The sequence below is a fragment of the Schistosoma haematobium genome, chromosome 1 (genome assembly GCF_000699445.3).
Source record: "Schistosoma haematobium chromosome 1, whole genome shotgun sequence".
Lineage (NCBI taxonomy): Eukaryota > Metazoa > Platyhelminthes > Trematoda > Strigeidida > Schistosomatidae > Schistosoma > Schistosoma haematobium.
Genome location: NC_067196.1, coordinates 31,215,347 through 31,232,669, shown reverse-complemented (window position 1 = coordinate 31,232,669; position 17,323 = coordinate 31,215,347). Strand labels below are relative to the sequence as shown.

At 38.0% G+C, this 17,323-nt stretch overlaps 1 protein-coding gene across 3 annotated transcripts; it reads left to right on the top strand.

Annotated features, from left to right (window-relative positions):
• Positions 1-12,865: 12,865 nt before the first annotated feature.
• On the top strand, positions 12,866-16,760 carry ACTR10_1 (Actin- protein 10; the record flags this gene model as incomplete). 3 transcript variants are annotated; one of them, XM_035731465.2, is made up of 10 exons in its annotated part: positions 12,866-13,130; positions 13,166-13,223; positions 13,260-13,351; positions 13,386-13,494; positions 13,535-13,642; positions 13,678-13,745; positions 13,788-13,906; positions 13,939-14,206; positions 15,726-15,910; positions 16,396-16,541. In XM_035731465.2, exons 1-10 carry the CDS (start codon positions 13,057-13,059, stop codon positions 16,539-16,541), a joined length of 1,227 nt encoding a protein of 408 aa, XP_035586900.1. In that variant the 5' UTR covers positions 12,866-13,056. The 3 variants fall into 3 exon arrangements, with proteins under 3 accessions (XP_035586900.1, XP_051073708.1, XP_051073707.1); XM_051215704.1 differs by having other exon boundaries at positions 13,788-14,206; positions 16,396-16,760; XM_051215703.1 differs by having other exon boundaries at positions 13,166-13,351; positions 16,396-16,760.
• Between the last annotated feature and the right edge of the window lie 563 nt (positions 16,761-17,323).

Below are 17,323 nucleotides of genomic sequence, written 5' to 3'. Positions count from 1 at the left end.
TGGGATATCCTGGAAAAAATATAGAGGACAGCTACCTGCGCAATTTCAGAACTCCGGGGTTTACCACACAAAGAGCGGCTTGAAAAACTGAACCTCTTCACTCTGTCCTATCGCAGACTAAGGGGAGATCTAGTTTTGATGTACAGAATACTGAGAAATGATTTCGGACCTAACTTATTCTCTCTCTTTCTTCCCACTAGATCGGGACACCTCAGAGGATATAGCAGGCGAGTAGAAAAGCCAAGAACGAACAAAATACCCGTGGCATACAGGTTTTCACACCGAGTCATCAATACTTGGAACCTGTTACCCGTAGCAGTGGTGTCCGCATCTTCCATTGATTCATTCTAGGGGAGACTTGACACTCACAGAAGCATACTAGAAAAGGAATAACATAGGCCGTAGGCCTTCTGTCCTTACTACAAAAGTCTGAAATCCAGATTACACTGTTTACTGGCTACTACAGCGATACGTTACCATGTTGGTGCCAGATATTTCTTCCGTGGCACATAACTTGCACTCAAAGATTGGAAAAACATATTTATTCACATGTGGATAAACGTCAGCGATCAAGTTCCAACGAATTTTCTTGCTCGAGAAAAATGGAATCGACTCAAAAAATAATGTCGCCCATACAGTACCAAGAACTGGAACCATTGTATTACTTGGGAGCATTCAATATAACTTCATTATGTTCCGCAAAGAATAATATTAATCACAGGCAAATGAATTCACTCATTTTTATCAGCACAAAGAAGTTATTAGTGTCTCTATATGCACCTCTGCTCCCCCCGATACAAAGCACACAATCTCCAAACAGAAATTATGGCTAATTACCAAACATAGCCGACTAAGCTCAACACTCTTCAACCATGATATGCGCAAGCCTGAATCGAGAGAAAAGGATAAACTAAAATGGGAGAATAAGCGACAAAAATCCGGTTCCTATACAGGTGAAAAAAAGCCAAGGTCTCCGGTACCTCAGCTTTATTAAAGCGTTTGTCTTACAGTGTTACATTGCACAGAGCCAGATCGACCATATTTGCATCACTAAAAATTTCGAAGGACAATGAAGAACATGAGAAACAGGATGGGAGCCAATATAGCCTCAGATCACCACCTGGTGATTGACGAGATGAAACTGAAGCTAATAAAGCAATGAACAACTCGATAAATAGCATTATAAAGATTCCATGCAGCCTACCTTCGACATACTGACAAACTCTAAGAATTTAAGATAGCTCTTAACAACAGTTTATAAGTCTTAAAATGTCTACTCAAAAGAGAGCAAACTATTATAGAGTGTAGGTGGATGATCATTAGGCTTCAACATACACAAGGTAAAAACCGAAATCTTCAAATACAACAAGGAGAGCCCCCACCCAAACACACTTACTGTAGAAACTCTGGAAGAGAAGGAATCTTTCACGTACATGGACAGCATCATCGATGAACAAGGAGGATCTGATGCAGATGTAAATTCAAGGATTGGAAAAGCAACAACAGCATTCCCGCAGTCGAAGAACTTATGGAACTTAAAACAACTGCCGACCAGCATCAGTCGGAATCTTCAATACGAACGTCAAGAAAGTTCTACTGTACGGAGCTGAAAAATGGAAAACCACTACAGCCATCACCAAAAAGTATGAGTATGTATAAACAATCGTCTACGCAAGATTCTCAATGTTTGTTGACCGGTGTATGTAAGTAAGTAAATGACACTGCCGTTTAGTCCTACCTGAATCACAGCCAGTTAGGTATTATTATTATTATTATTATTATTATTATTATTATTATTCACAAACATCTTATGGGTACATAAGTGTTGTGAAGAAACCATTTCGGGTTTCTTCAAAAAATGCAATAATACACAATTTTCAATAATGTTAGCATTATAATTGCTATATTAAAAAAAATTAGAGTAATAATAGTAGAATATTAATAATAATAAATCGGGTCTGTGTAATTGAGAAGAATATCGAACTGAGTTTAAAGAAGGAAATGGAGAAAATAAGGGAGATGTGAAATACGCAAACAGTTTAATTGGCGTGTTTATAAGCATAAAACAGGAACAAACGACTATGTATATATCGTCAAATTAGTAACAAAAAATAATTGAGAAAAAACAATATATTATTGTAGTAAGATATGACGCTAGAATAAATGTTTGTGCAGTTATAGTTTGGAGTGATGCGATGACAGTCTCAATTGAGTGAAAAGGATAATAAAATATCAATATGTATGAGACATATATACATAGTGAATATAAAACAGGTCTGAGAAGTTAATGTAAGTGCAGTTCAGAAATCGACATCTAAATAATCTTCATTCTTTTCAATGAATACTGCTAGCCACCATGATGTGTGTGATTGTACTTTGTCGCAAACTTTCCATAAATGCGCCAGATTAGGTTATGTGATCACCAGGCATAATTATGTGTAAAAACAAATACAACAGATTACTTGTTGAAATATTTCGATGATACGAACAGATAACCAGTCGCTCGAGCAGGCCATATTTATCGATCATCTGAATTTTCTTTGAATGAACTTGTTGAAATACCTTTGAGCTGGGAATTCAATATTATAGTAAGCATATCATACTGAATAAGGCCAATAATATCTATAAATGTGAATAGCGTAAGGGTACCTAGGTTTTATTTAAGTCACCACTTGTACTGAGTGATAGCACAAAGGCCTCGACCTTAGATTTGACCTTGGATTAATAAAGCAGCTTTTCGACTCAAATTCAGTGTGATTTTGACAGTGTAGCTCAGTGTCGAAGTCATGTTCCTGTGTTGAAAGTATGCAGCCAATATATTAAAATCAAGGCCCCAGTATTATTATTATATATTTCTGCAAGAGCAGGTACACGCCATTTTAACAGGTATGATCTACAAATTACAGCATTTGTTGGTTCGCAGTATGCATCCCAAACAGAATAACTAAATTAATATAATCTATAAAGGTGAATTGTAGTTCATTCGATCAGATATACTAAGTAGTCTTCAAAAGGTTTCCCAAAGTGGCATTGCGTCCATGTTACACAACAGATCCAATCTCGGCATAATTGTGTTAGTATTTTGGTCGTGCTAAGTATTTATGCAATGCAACTTTTTAAGTTCATAGTTGTTATAAAGTAGACTTGTAGAGCTCTTGGAGTGAACTATGACCTTGGGAAAGCGCGTACGTCCAGTTTGTTCCAGATGTCAGAAGTTCCATAGCTGTGTAGTCAGAGCAAGATTCTGAAAAAAATAGAAACCGAGGAGCAGCGAGGCACTTGGATATGAACGATAAACAATACTTAACATTTTGTAGTGGAACAGACAGAAGTGAGATAAATTATTAGACAAAATTCATACTAGCTCTTGTAGCTAGATTGAAATGTGATCAGAGGCTCAAGATGAGAGAATGTAATAGTAAAGCACAACGAATTGTGATATTCACCAATGTGTAGAAAGTTCAAATTAAGGAAGGGAAGTCGGGGTTGGAATAAGAAAGGCTGTCTATTAGAACAGAAATTGCACATAGAGAGTAGTGTTAAGAAAACCAATAACTATGTCTTTTATTGTCTGATTTTTTTCTTTTTTTCCATCCGATGTCTGCCACACAGTCCTAATGTAAAATTCTGAGTTGGCATGCTATAGGTTGTCTTAGTACAATAGCTATACCAGTATAAAATTGGAAACATGAGTTTAAATGGTAAGCGTAGGAGAATAATCTCAATATCACAGATTGATTGACTTGCTCTCAAACATGAAAAGCCTGGTACAAACAAAATGTTCTGCCCCACAAACATGGGTGGATTGGACGAGAGTCCTATGTATTGACGAGTCAATCAGAAGGGTTTGAGACATTTCAAGGTTACGGCGCAAACCTCAGTACTTAATGCTAACGTACGATCGGTTCACAGGAAATTTCGTACAAAACGTGATATTTGAACGGCTATAACAACTGAAACGGAGAGACTATAATTTGTGGACAAATCAATCAGGTATATGATAACAGATCTCGGGTTTTGGCGCAATAGCCTTTCATCCATTTGGCTAAATAGAATTCTGGAATTATAGCTGATGTCAGTTCGTGATGAAAACCCCATATATAATTCCTAACTGAGGCAAATTATGACAATTATCGCGAACTGGATAATAAAAGCACCAATAACACTGGCTGAAGCCAGGTACTACAATATATACAGATGTTTGGAGAACGTACAGATTCCTACATAGGATTGGTTATGTGCCACGTGTCGTTATCCACAAGCAGCATTTCGTGTACTTAACAACCGGAGTGCACACAAACAGTTTTGAAGCCATGTGTTCGAGGCTGAAAGAGTTCTTGCGACTTTATTATGGCTCCAGAGGCCGACTATTCTGTAATCATATGTATGATCTCCTCTACTGCATGCATTACGATTTTAGAACCTCTGAACCTCTTTCTAACCTTGACAAGTTTTTGAACAACGTATAAGAAGTGTATCCACTATATTTCTTGGTCTTGTATAATATATTTCTACTCTATACTGTTTGTTTGCTGATTGGCTAATATTTCTGAAGGGTCGTCAATAAATTATAGTCTCGCCGTGGATTGAAGTCATCGCCCTCTCTATCAATCCTTGCGGGTCAGTAATTTCACCCTCCCTCTTTTTGTGATGTTAGGCTCATTTGAGCTTATCTTCTGGATATATATCGTACCCTACACAATGCTCTGTGTTTCACAAGCTTATCAGGCAGTTACAAATTACGGACTGTTGGTAAGGCATCGGTGTAATGTTTTAATTGACTATAGGTTGCCAATCACAGTATAAGCTTTATGAAAGGTATATTGTATGGTGGTTGTTTACCTAAGTAGACGGAAAAGTATAGAAATGAGTTATAGGTAAGGTAACGAGTGGTGAAATAATATTAATGGCAAGTAAACATAGTGTACTGGAGAGTAAAAAGCTGATAAAGAATAGACAAGAAGGTACTCACATTAACTTCATTATGATGTTATTTTGTTCTATTCTAACCAGTTAATGGGTAACAGGCTCCATAGACACAGGACCACTGGTAGTAGGCAGTCCATTGTGCGGTTCCCTTGACTTTTGAGGGTAGTGGTGAGCATCTCTTAGCGACCGAAAGTAGATAGGTTCAGCGAGCTGCCTGCCTACCTCCAGTAAAAAATTAGGGAGGAAAAAGTACCTAATACAACTACAAAGAAGGGAAATAAGGCAGTTCGGCCTATACATGTAGAGGGCTTATAATGTCTGGGTGTGACTCAGATGTGTTCGTTTATGCTAGATCTGTGCAAGTGAGGGCTTGATCACTAAGTCTTACAAACGCGTGTAATTCATCTGTCATGCGTATTTCAAAGGTAAGACTGTTCCATATTAATGCATACTTGATGAGGAAGAAGTTTTCTCGAGTTTTTGATCCGTATTTCTGAACTTTGACCGTGGATACTTTGTCTCGAAGGTCGTATTCATGTGATTCCTGGGCAAGAACTGTATTGCATGTGCAATAAGTAGGGTTTTTGAGGAGTTTAAAATAGAGAATGAAATTGTTACTCCATTCACTATTCCAACGCTTTCTGAATTTTAAAATTACATCACTCATAAATGACTGCTTTCAACTGAGATCTTTCTTTATTACCACTAATCTATTTTCACTTCATTTTATAATCATCTAATGTGTTTTTTAATTTCATGAGTTATAATCACTATTTCAATGTTCTGTAACCTTCCCTCTCAAGCTTTATTTATTCAAAATAAAGTTTTATGACCTCATTAGCTCTTTTGGAATCTTCGCTACATCATGATGCATAGATTCATCCTTAATCACCTCCTTATGTATACGTATGTCAATAACTGTAATAACTCTGATTTTCAAACATTTTAGGTTGTAAGCAGCTGATGAGAACCTAACGAGATAAAATGGACACACATTATTCTGCACCAATCTTTGTTCTTGCTCTCTTTAAAATAATAAAGGGAACTATGTCTACAAACAATTTAGTAGGCGAAATCAAGCGAAGCAGTCTTAGAAAGTGACTCGCTTAAAATAGTGTCATTTGAACTAGGAGTGTTAGGAGCTCGATTTATACATCCGATCAGTATTTTACATTCATGGGTGTGTACAGTATCGTGAAGCATATTAGAAATATCTGTAATGAGTAGCGTATAGACGACTATACTGTTTGAACAAGTATCTGGTAACGGAAAGTGAACAAGAGATAAATTTTAGAATATTTTCATAATATCAATCACTTCGAAATGTGAATTTTCAGAATCCATTTGGATTTTTATACGTTATAGCAGATAATGCATGTAATAAAAAGCTCAAAACTTTTTATATTTATTCTTGTGTGACTATCATTTGAATCGATCATATTCAGACTTTAAAGACTAGACTTTGAAGATTGCTTCGTCGAACTAATAGCAATCATTGTAGAGACTCAATATTGTCCTGAGGATTATATGAGACTCGCATTAACGTTGAAGTAATATCGATTGGACTTCAGGCGAACACCAAAATACTAAGAAAAGAAAACCTTATTTTTTAGTCCAACGTATAGCGTACTATAATCAACAATGATGGGTGTTAATCAGTATATGGTGGTGGAGATTATGGAGTTCAGACTGACATCATGAATCGATCAACGTTAGACCACCACTGAAAACCTGGAAGTGCATATCCAAGATCCTGAAAGCAGGATGTGAACCCAGGACTTTCGATCTCGCGTGCAGACGTTCAACCTTTAGACCACTCATCCGGCATCCAACAGTGTTAATGCCCAAGTTCAATCATTCCGCGATATTATGCAATCATCTTCCACTGATTTTGCAGTCTAAGTCATTGGAAAAACTAAGGTTACTATCTCAACCTCGGACTTTATGCTATCAACTGTGGTAGTTCTACGTTAGTTCAGAAACATCTCTTGGCCACATACTCCATGTTTCTGGACAACGATTCTTCATAAGTGCTTATTACAAATACTCTGTATAAATCAAACTATCAGAGGCTTACAAGATGTAACCAAAACGCTCATTATGTTGATCGACAATAATCACTAAGAAAATATATTAGCCGGAAGTACTAAAATATTGAAACAACATGGTTATCAGCTTTTGAGTGAAGTTGTGAAGTAGTGAAGTTATTCTGCATCATGTCAACTTTGTATTTAATCACGGGTGTCCTCAGGGGATGCCTAACAAACGAATTGTTTTGGGCAGTGAATATCTAAATATTTTAGTAGATTTCGATGGTTGGAGGTCAAATAAATTGTCCTTATCCGTATTATGACTCGCTTATCTAGTTGATGCATCATGATGTCTCAAACAGTATCTAAAGAATGATACGTGCGACGTGGTGCGTTAAACAGTCCAAACTGACACCCAATCTTCCTACACACGAGCCTGATAGACTGATCACATGAAAAGACTGAGAGTGTAAGAAATGTGTATTGATCAAAAGGTATAGATGCACATGTGTAGTCACTCATATATGTATTCATACTTGTCTGTTCCTCAGAAAATTAATGCAGCGGTGATGTTTGTCTCACTACTTGGAAACGAAAACTATTTTCCGAGCAACCCGTGCATTTATCATTTGATTGATTGTTAATAGGACCAATAAAACGTTTTTCTTTCCGAAAAACCTGTCCAGGTACTCAAATTCGGTCGAAAGGGTTGGAGGAAGCTACGTTTCTTTGGTCTTTTGGTTATTGCTCCTGGTACTATGAGTTGATTGTCGCTGACTCATTATGCCAAGAAGACAGTTTGAGGGTAGGTTGTGCAAAGACGTTCCGCTGATGGACATACTATCTCAAGACCATATGTTGTTCTGTGTCGTGTGCGTGGTCTCAACTCGGTAGATCATGCTACCAACTTCTCTTATAGCGATAATAATTAACTGGACAAGCTCCTAATGCCAAACGTTTCTTATACACATAGCTGACCTATCAGGAAATTGGCACTCATAGTTCCTGGCCTACAGCTTACTCTGAAATTCAAAGTTTTGTAAAAACACACACTACCACCTGTGTGTTGAATATACCGTTTTTTTTTACTCAACGAAAACATACTTAAAAGTATTAACCAAGTTTTCAGCCTTGCCTTTCTTTTGCAGGTGATATGGTGGTAATAAAAAATCTATGACAGCACTCTTTATTGGAAACCATAGAAGATTTCTGACATGAACTGTTGTTAGTCGTCAATAGCCAGTGTATCTAAACACAACTCATCGACAGTTTGTTTAGAAACGCTGTTATTGATGTTGACATAATCGACTGCACTAGGAAAACCTCTGGGCACGATATAATGAGTAGATGATGATATGAAAGTGTTTGCGACTCACTGACTTCGCGAACTCAACATAAGCCTAAAACCCTGTCAAATCACTGTCATGGCTGGTGTCCGACTGGCGTATGATATGGAGAAGCACCTTCTGTCGGTGTATCAATATGTGAACTAACGTCCTAGTTGTTTACTTAATATTGAAATATCGTCACTGTACATCACGTCTGGTCTGTGTCATGTTTTGAGCCGTTCATTTCTCTTGTGTGCCCCTGATGCTTCGCCTTGACTCGCCCTGTCCGCTGCACACACTCACATAGGGTGTCTATTTGACGTGGATATGTAGTACTCACGGACAGACTAAAATATTATTTTCGTTCTAATTGTATTTCACTTTATAGCACGTTACTTATGTTTACTTTATGAGTTCAAACGGGAATAAATACTTATTCATTTGACTTAACTAAAAAGACTAATGTGCTTTACTTTATTCAGTCTCCCTACTGCTAAACTAGTTTAATGTTTCATTCAGATAGTTTATTGATTCTAACACAGATTATTGTGGTAGTTCCTTTATATATTGCTTTTAGTTTATAAGTTTATCATGGATGGGCCGCCAACCAGCACTCTCCAACCCACTCTGTCATGGGCCTTCTTTTCTAGTTCCATCCAATTCTTGTTCATTTTCTCATGTCTATCTCCATTTCCCGGCGTAATGTGTTCTTTGGTCCTCCTCTCCACCTTTGGCCTTCAGGATCCCATGTGAGGGCTTGTCTTGTGACGCAGTTGGGTGCTTTCCTCAATGTGTAGCCTATCCACTTCCAGCGTTTCTTCCTGCTTTCTTCCTCCGCTGGGATCTAGTATGTTCTTTCCCACAGTTGGTTGTCACTAATAGTGTTCGGCCAATGGATCTGAAGTGTTTTGCGTAGACAACTGTTAATAAACACCTGTATCTTCTGGATGATGGCTTTCGTAGTTCTCCAGGCTTCCGCCCCATACAGTAGAACTGTCTTGACATTTGTGTTGAAAATCCTGACCTTGGTAATGGCTGACAGTTGCTTTGAGTTCCAGATGTTCTTCAATCGTAAATATGCTGCTCTTGCTTTACCGATCCGCGCTTTCACATCCGCATCATATCCACCATGTTCATCAATGATGCTGCCCAAATATGTAAAGGCTTTTACATCTTCCAAATCTTCTCCATCAAGTGTGACTGGATTGGTGCATGCTGTGTTGTATTGGAGAATCCTGCTTTTCCCTTTGTGTATGTTGAGACCTACTGCTACTGAGGCTGCTGCTACGCTGGTCGTCTTCTCCTGCATTTGTTGTTGCGATTGCGATAGAAGGGCCTGATGATCTACGAAGTCCAGATCGTCCAGCTGCACCCTAGATGTCCACTGTATCCCGCGTTTCCCTTCAGATGTCAGGCAAGGTTGCTTACTCTCACCCTTTCTCTTTCTCCCGAACGACTTTGTCAACTGTCCTCCATGCATGATTTTGCAGTTTAATCCATCATATGAATTCCGTATGATATTGACTATTTTCTGAGGCACGCCGTAGTATCGAAGAAGTTTCCATAGTGTTGTTCTGTCCACGCTATCAAATGCTTTTTCATAGTCAATGAAGTTGATGTAGAGTGATGAATTCCATTCAATTGATTGTTCCACAATGATCCGTGGAGTTGCGATTTTGTCTGTACACGATCTATCCTTACGGAATCCTGCCTGTTGGTCTCGAAGTTGGGCGTCTACGGAGTCCATCATTCTGTTTAAAAATACCCTGTTGAAGACTTTTCCCGGTATTGAGAGAAGCGTGATGCCTCTGTAGTTATCACAGTTGCTGAGATCGCCTTTCTTTGGTATTTTGACCAGAAGTCCTTCTTTCCAGTCTGTTGGTACTTGTTCTTCATCCTAAATCTTATTGACGAGAATGTGGAGTATCCTTGCAGTTGCCGCTACGTCTGCTTTCAGTGCCTCTGCTGGAATGTTGTCTGGTCCTGCTGCTTTGCCACTCTTGATTTGTCTGATGGCCATGTTGATTTCTTCAATTGTCGGTGGGCCAACATTGATTGGGAGGTCCGTGGGTGCTTTTCGATGTTGAGTGGGTTCAGTGGAGCTGGTCGATTCAAGAGTTCTTTGAAGTGTTCTACCCACCTGTTTTGTTGCTCTTCAATGTTGGTGATTACCTTGCCTTCCTTGCTTTTCACTGGTCGTTCTGGTTTACGGTGATTTCCAGAGAGTTTCTTCGTCGTGTCATGCAATTGTCTTGTTTCCTTCTCCTGCAGCCTTTTCCGCCGTCGTTGCTAAATCTTCCACATATTTACGTTTATCAGTTCTGGTGCTCCTTTTCACTTTTTTGCTTACTTCTGCATATTCAGCTTGTGCCTTGGCTTTTTCTGCTCTTGTTCGACTGGCATTGATTGCTGCCTTCTTGTTCCTCCTTCCTTGGATCATATCCAGTGTATCAACAGTGATCCATTCCTTGTGGTGGTGCTTCTCTTGGCCCAGAACCTCACGGCATGTTGAAGTGGTTGCCTTCTTGATCCCCTTCCAGTTGCTCTCCATAGTAGTTCCCTCTCCATTGAGTAGATCATGAAAGGCCTGGAACTTATTGCTGAGGACTATCTTGAATCTGTTGAGTTTGTCAGTATCCGGAAGAAAGGCCGTATTGAACTTCTGTGATGTTGTCCGCCCCATTGTCCAGTACTTCTTGAGTTTCAATTTCATCTTGGCGACCAGCAAGTGATGATCTGATGCTAATATCAGCTCCTCTCTTGGTTCTCACGTCCTCTATAGTCCTCCTGAACGTTTTGTTGATGCAAATATGGTCGATTTGGTTTTGCGTGGTGTGATCCGGTGAAGTCCATGTGGTTTTGTGAATGCGTTTATGTGGGAATATAGTGCCGCCTATGACCAGTTTATTGAAGGCACATAGGTTTGCAAATCTCTCGCAATTTTTGTTCCTTTCTCCTAGTCCTTGTCGTCCCATGATGTCTCCATATCCAGTGTTGTCCGTTTCAACCTTGGCATTTAAATCTCCCATCAGAATGGTCAGGTCCTTTGTTGGGCACTTCTCGACGATTGACTGCAGCCTATCGTAGAATTGATCTTTAGCGTCTTCACTGTAATCGTTGGTAGGCGCATAGCATTGGATGATGTTCATTGAAATGCCCTCTTTCTTTGTTTTGAAGGAGGCTTTGATGATCCTTGGTCCATGAGATTCCCATCCTATAAGTGCATTTTGTGCTTGTTTGGACAGCATCAATGCAACTCCTTGTGTATGTGGAGCATTTTCTTCTTCATGGCCGGAGTATAACAGAAGCTCCCCTGAAGCTATTCGTTGTTGTCAAACTTGCGTCCAATGTGTTTCACTGATCCCAAGGACCTCCAGGTTGTTTCTCCTCATTTCTGCAGCAGTTTGGAAGGCTCTCCCAGTATCCCACATTGTACGAACATTCCATGTACCTAAATAAATGGTTGCTCTGATTGTCAGAAGGGGCATCGGCCTCGTAACTTCCGAAGGAACTCGGCTTTCATCATGTGGCGTCATAACTCTTCTAAATTAAGATCTTCTGACTCCCAGGGCAGAGTTTAAAAGGTTCAAATAATTTTTTATGGTTAGCGTTTTTTTAGCGAGTTAGTGTTCTACGGGATGGAGTCGCTAACCCCATGCCCAACTCTCCTCCTCTATCCGGGCTTGGGACAGGCAGTAGCCTCCGGAGGGACTCCAGGCGGAGTTATAATAATAGGGTAAGTCATGACAAATAATTGTTTTCCGTCTCTTATTAGAGTTGATTTCTTCAAAGAACTGTACAAGCCTTTGGATTGTGAAAGTTGCCAAAGCTGTTTGTCTAGATAACTATGACCAGACTTGAGAAGTCCCCAAAGAAGTATTTAATTTCGCCTGTCTTTTTCTGTGTTATGGAGCTCAGGATTATGCTTATCATCCGGCATCCACAGTTATACATGTTCACATAAAGTGATTTTAAAACAACCAGATGAGAGTGAATGCAAGAGAGAAAGATGAACTTTAAGAATTTGTTTTTGTCAGGACTATAAAACAAAGTCCAGCTTGGTGCCGGCTCAAATACCACAGTTAATTGCCTGATCGTAAAAAAAGATGCACCCGTGAAATTCCGTGAAGGAACTCTCATGAGCTAGTTTAGACTTTTACCAACATGTAACTAGTAACTTCGAAAAGATTATTCTCGATGAAGCCGATTTTGAAGGGGATAGTGTGACCGCGGTTAAAAGTAACTGATTTTCGGGTTTTCAACCGAGAGTATTCTGATTTGCCGAACTGTATATTGGCATCTCCATGTAGTCACCGAATAATTCATGAGTTTAGAATAGACTCTCACCTTTAGGTCACATAAATGCCCGTCTGTGGGCGTATTTTCTTTTGTGCGGGACATGCAGAGAACATGAATGAACATATTCTAAATGGATCCCGAAGTGCTACTTTATACATTGCAAAAATAGGGCAACAAATCAATCATTTATGTAAGACCTCAGTAATTGACATTTACTTCAGTTCCAATGTAGGTGAAGGAGATTAGTACAAGTGTTCTTCCGAGATCACCGATTATTTACCAATATTTCAACTTTTCATGTTCATGAAAAATCAGAGGCAACGATTTTTTCAGAGACGCGTCTTTAAGTCTAGGTGTGAACTTCAAGTAGTTAACAACTATTCAATCATCCCCATGAGTTTGAAGTTACTAGATTATTGAGTATTGAAAAAGCTAACAATTAGCTGAGTACGCTACATGTCACTGGCAAAATGCCCGTACTCGAGTCCCTTATGCTCGGTGAGAAGACAGCAGTTGTTTTTGACATAGGCTCGGTTTACACCAAGTATGCATTTTTGATGTAATTAACAAGATTGATAGGTGTGGTTTCGCTGGAGAAACTGGACCAAGGTTTATTATGCCAACAGAGATCACTTTGGTTTGGCGAACTTGTAAAAATCATTAATATTTTCAGCCCACAGGTGAAAAAAGAAGTATATCCTCATGTGATGGAAAGGACAAAAGACGAGAGTTCTTGACAACTTTTCTTTACAATATATACTATCGGTATGATCATCAAAATTTATTTCACACTTCGTAGACATTTGTTGGTAAACCCGAAGGACAGACGAGTTGTTGTAGTTGAAAGTGTCCTATGTCCTTCATCATTCCGTGAAGTTTTGGCCGACGTTTTGTTCAATCATTTTGAAGTAAAATACTAAATGCAGATATCTTTTTGGTTTGATATAGGCACCTTCTGTACTTTTTGCAACTTCCCACTTGATGGCACTATTTACTCTTGGGATTTCGTCAGCTGTTGTATTAGACTGTGGTTATATGGATGCTCAAGTTCTGCCTGTAAGGGATATTCGCCCTCATCCTAGTGTTTATAGGTTTATGAAGGTTACACTCTACTGAACGCTTGGCAGTCAGCCCAGCTTGGTAGCAAAAGAATTCATGAGTATGTTTCGTGTAATATTTAGTAATGTCCGTTAACTTTCAGAAACATCATGGGTTACTTAAATGAGAATGCCAAGTTGGTGGATGTTATCAACGGGGAGTCGCAGTTAACCCCCTGTCCAGATTGTTTTATTTCGGAACATATCGTTGAAGATATAAAAGGTGGAGTGTCACTCATATTTGCTTACTCCTAGTTCGTACATGTTTTGTTAGTCCACACAATAGGGCAGTCCAGTGGAAGGCTTGGAAGGACTCTGCTGAATCATCGGTCACAAAGCCCAACTTGTATCAGGAAACATTTATTTTCCCCCTAGACAAGTTAGGGAACGAAAGGCCAATTCAAGTTGCATCAGATATCCGAGAGTTGGCAGTCGAATGTTTGTTTGCTGGAGACAATGACCAAATTACAATTACAACACTAATTTTACGATCAATTTTGTTGGCACCTATTGATATTAGAAGGTATTTAATCTCATTAACTTTACTCTGCACGTGAATCTTCTAATTTCTCGTCATGCAGTACCCTGGTCATTTTGTATTAACTTTTGAGCATTTTGTACGTAAAATCAAGCTAACCTATGGACTAGGCTGAAGATGCTTTTTGTAATATGAGTGGAATACTGGTGGTATCTTTCTAGGTTTCGTCTTCACTTCCAGTTAGAATTTTTGGTGTATGACTGTGCAGGTAGTTTGCACACTCAATGAGTGCATGCAAGCCGCAGTAATATATTGATTCCTAATGAAAACTGTCTTTGAGATAGTCAGGTCCCAAATCATTTACTTTGTATTTCAATATATATATATATATATATATATATATATATATATATATATATATATATATATATATACTCATTAATTATTCACACGTTTGTTTGCTTAGCTGGTGACCAAATACTAGGAAAATTAGATATTGGAATCTTCTCTATCATAAAAGAGACAGAGGGGTTTGACCTCGCAACTGCGCCAATAGGGTGGTGGATCATTTGGTAAGGGTTCGAACCCTGTTCCATATATTTCGGTTTAGTAAACTGGGTAATATCACTAACCTAAATTCACAAGCCTGCATCTGACAAACAAATTGATGACCGCTGTGTTGTGTCTCATGATGACAGGACACAGATATTGATGAACTCTTAAATATTCGATCAAAAATGACTTGGGATTTACAGTTTCAGTAGAGATTTACAAAGCCAACTTTTCCAGAACTTTGGTTACGAACATTATGCACTTACACTGTAGTCTATATATCCTAACCAGGCTACTTTTATTATCTCTTGAACACCAAGTAGATTAATCTAATAAATGATGTCTGATTTTATGAAACAAAGATAATATGACAACTCATTAGTTAATAAACTGCCTTGTTGTAGTATCAGTTGGTGGTGTCTCTAACTAACTTTGTTAACTTCTTACAATTCGAACTAAATTTATAGAGGGATCTTTCTAAATTCCAGAAATTATTAAATATTAGTTTCAGAGGGTCCAGTATACTACTTTTCAGGGTATGAGTACCTCAATAATGCAACAAAGACTAGCAGGCTCTAGGTGGCGGTGACTTTTTTCTGTGACAATCACCCTTCATCTAGTTGGCCGTAGGGTCAAACCTTAAATCACCTAGTTCGGTTCAAACACTGGTGGTGGCACTAGACCACACTAAATGCGTGATTCAAAGCTGAGTATTAAGGTTTTTTGTTTGTTTTAGATTAAGTATCCTGGTTATTGTTCGCTTTTTCACTTCTAAGACGCATTTTTCTGGGTTTTTCGGACAGTTCATCAGTTTTTGCTGACCAATATCGCATTGTAATAAACTTTATAAGCTCTTAGGAAAGTGGATTTGAATGTTGGTGTTACACCTCACTAGTTAAAAGCTATGGGCAACAGTGACTGAATAAATATATGCTTCTTGGTGTTCAACTTTATTTTCTATAGCCATTTCCACTTGATACAGTGTTTTACAGTGGTCTTTTCCATATAACAGGAAGTTGGCAGAAAATATTGTACTTATTGGTGGCACAACCATGCTACCCGGCTTCGTGTCTCGTCTAATGGAGGAACTCAATTCACTTGTCGAACTTCCTGAGTTCTCAAAGTTACAAGCTTTAAAGGGATGTTTTAAGTTTCACAATCCTCCTGGTGAAGCAAATTACATAGGATGGCTTGGTGGTAGGTTTTTAAATTTTGTTGCTAATACGCTTTCATATTATATTATTTGTCGTAATTTTGACTTTATTTTTCAATCCATACAATTAGTTAATTACTGCTCAGCTGTTTCTCACATCCAACTTATTTGTCAAACTATCATTTTTCATTCTATGTACGTTATTTAACTCGGGCTCGTATTTTATGGAATGGGTTGTAGACTAAGAATCAAAAATGTTCACGAGGTTAAAATATATAAGAAGTGATAATTTCATTTCTAAAGGATGTGTGTTGCGATAAACTAAACTGGAATTATCAGGACTTGATTTTTTTAAAAACTAGTGTACCTGCCCATGCCGTAATTGTAGATGAAATAATATAAATATTTGTTCATAAATATCAGTTTATGACTCCACATTATTTCTCATTAATGTATTTTTATCAGCACTCATTAAATCATGTTAGTAAAGAATAAATTCAAATTGATGTACCTCATTTCCTCTCTACAGGAGCAATTTTTGGTGCGCTCGAATGTCTACCAGGACGTTCACTGAGTCGGTCTAGTTTCTTGGAAAATGGTTTAGTTCCAGACTGGTGTACTCAAATTGATCAAAAACATAACGATCTTGAAAGGCAGGATACTACCCGCCAGTGATATCTAATATGAATTTTTATTAAATCAACCATTACGTATTTATCATTCAGTAAATATATTTCCTTCTAAGCATCTGTTAACTTTCCCTTTGTTTACAACTTCATGAAACAACTTATTTTTGATAATTTTATTTCCAGACCAGCTAGTACTTTAATTATTTCCTGGTTTTGTCAGTTGGGTTGGATGCTTTGGGTTTTAGAAATAAATTCTTTTCAAAAAGTATGACTTTTGGCAACACCATTTTGATGAACCTCTCTATGTTTCTATATTGTCGTATTTTTAGTTTAAATGGATCATATTAAACCTAGATACAGACTAGTCGATTTAAAGTTGAGAAGTTTTACATTTTACTACTGGGTGATTTTGAAAAAAGTCTAGAAATCACTTTTCTAGTTATTTGATTAACACCACAGAAGAAAAACAAACGCTCAGTTATTACCGTTATTTTTAGGTATTAGTTGAAGAATTAGAAGTCCTTAAAATGTGAATCATTGATTGTTGAGTCGACACTTATAATTCCATGAAAAAGTATTTATGCAAATGATTTGAATTAGATCCTCTGCTTTTTTCCACCAATCTACAACAATAAATTTTCTGAAACGTTTAGTGTAAGATTTTCGTTTGGGGAGAGGGGAAAAGTAGTAGATCTTTCATTAAATTAGGATAAACACAGGGATTTATTCATATAGTAATCCTTTAACTTTAAGTTCTTATTAAATATGATACGATTTTAGCTAATTCTTAGCTTTTGATATATATATATATATATATAATTGATAGGA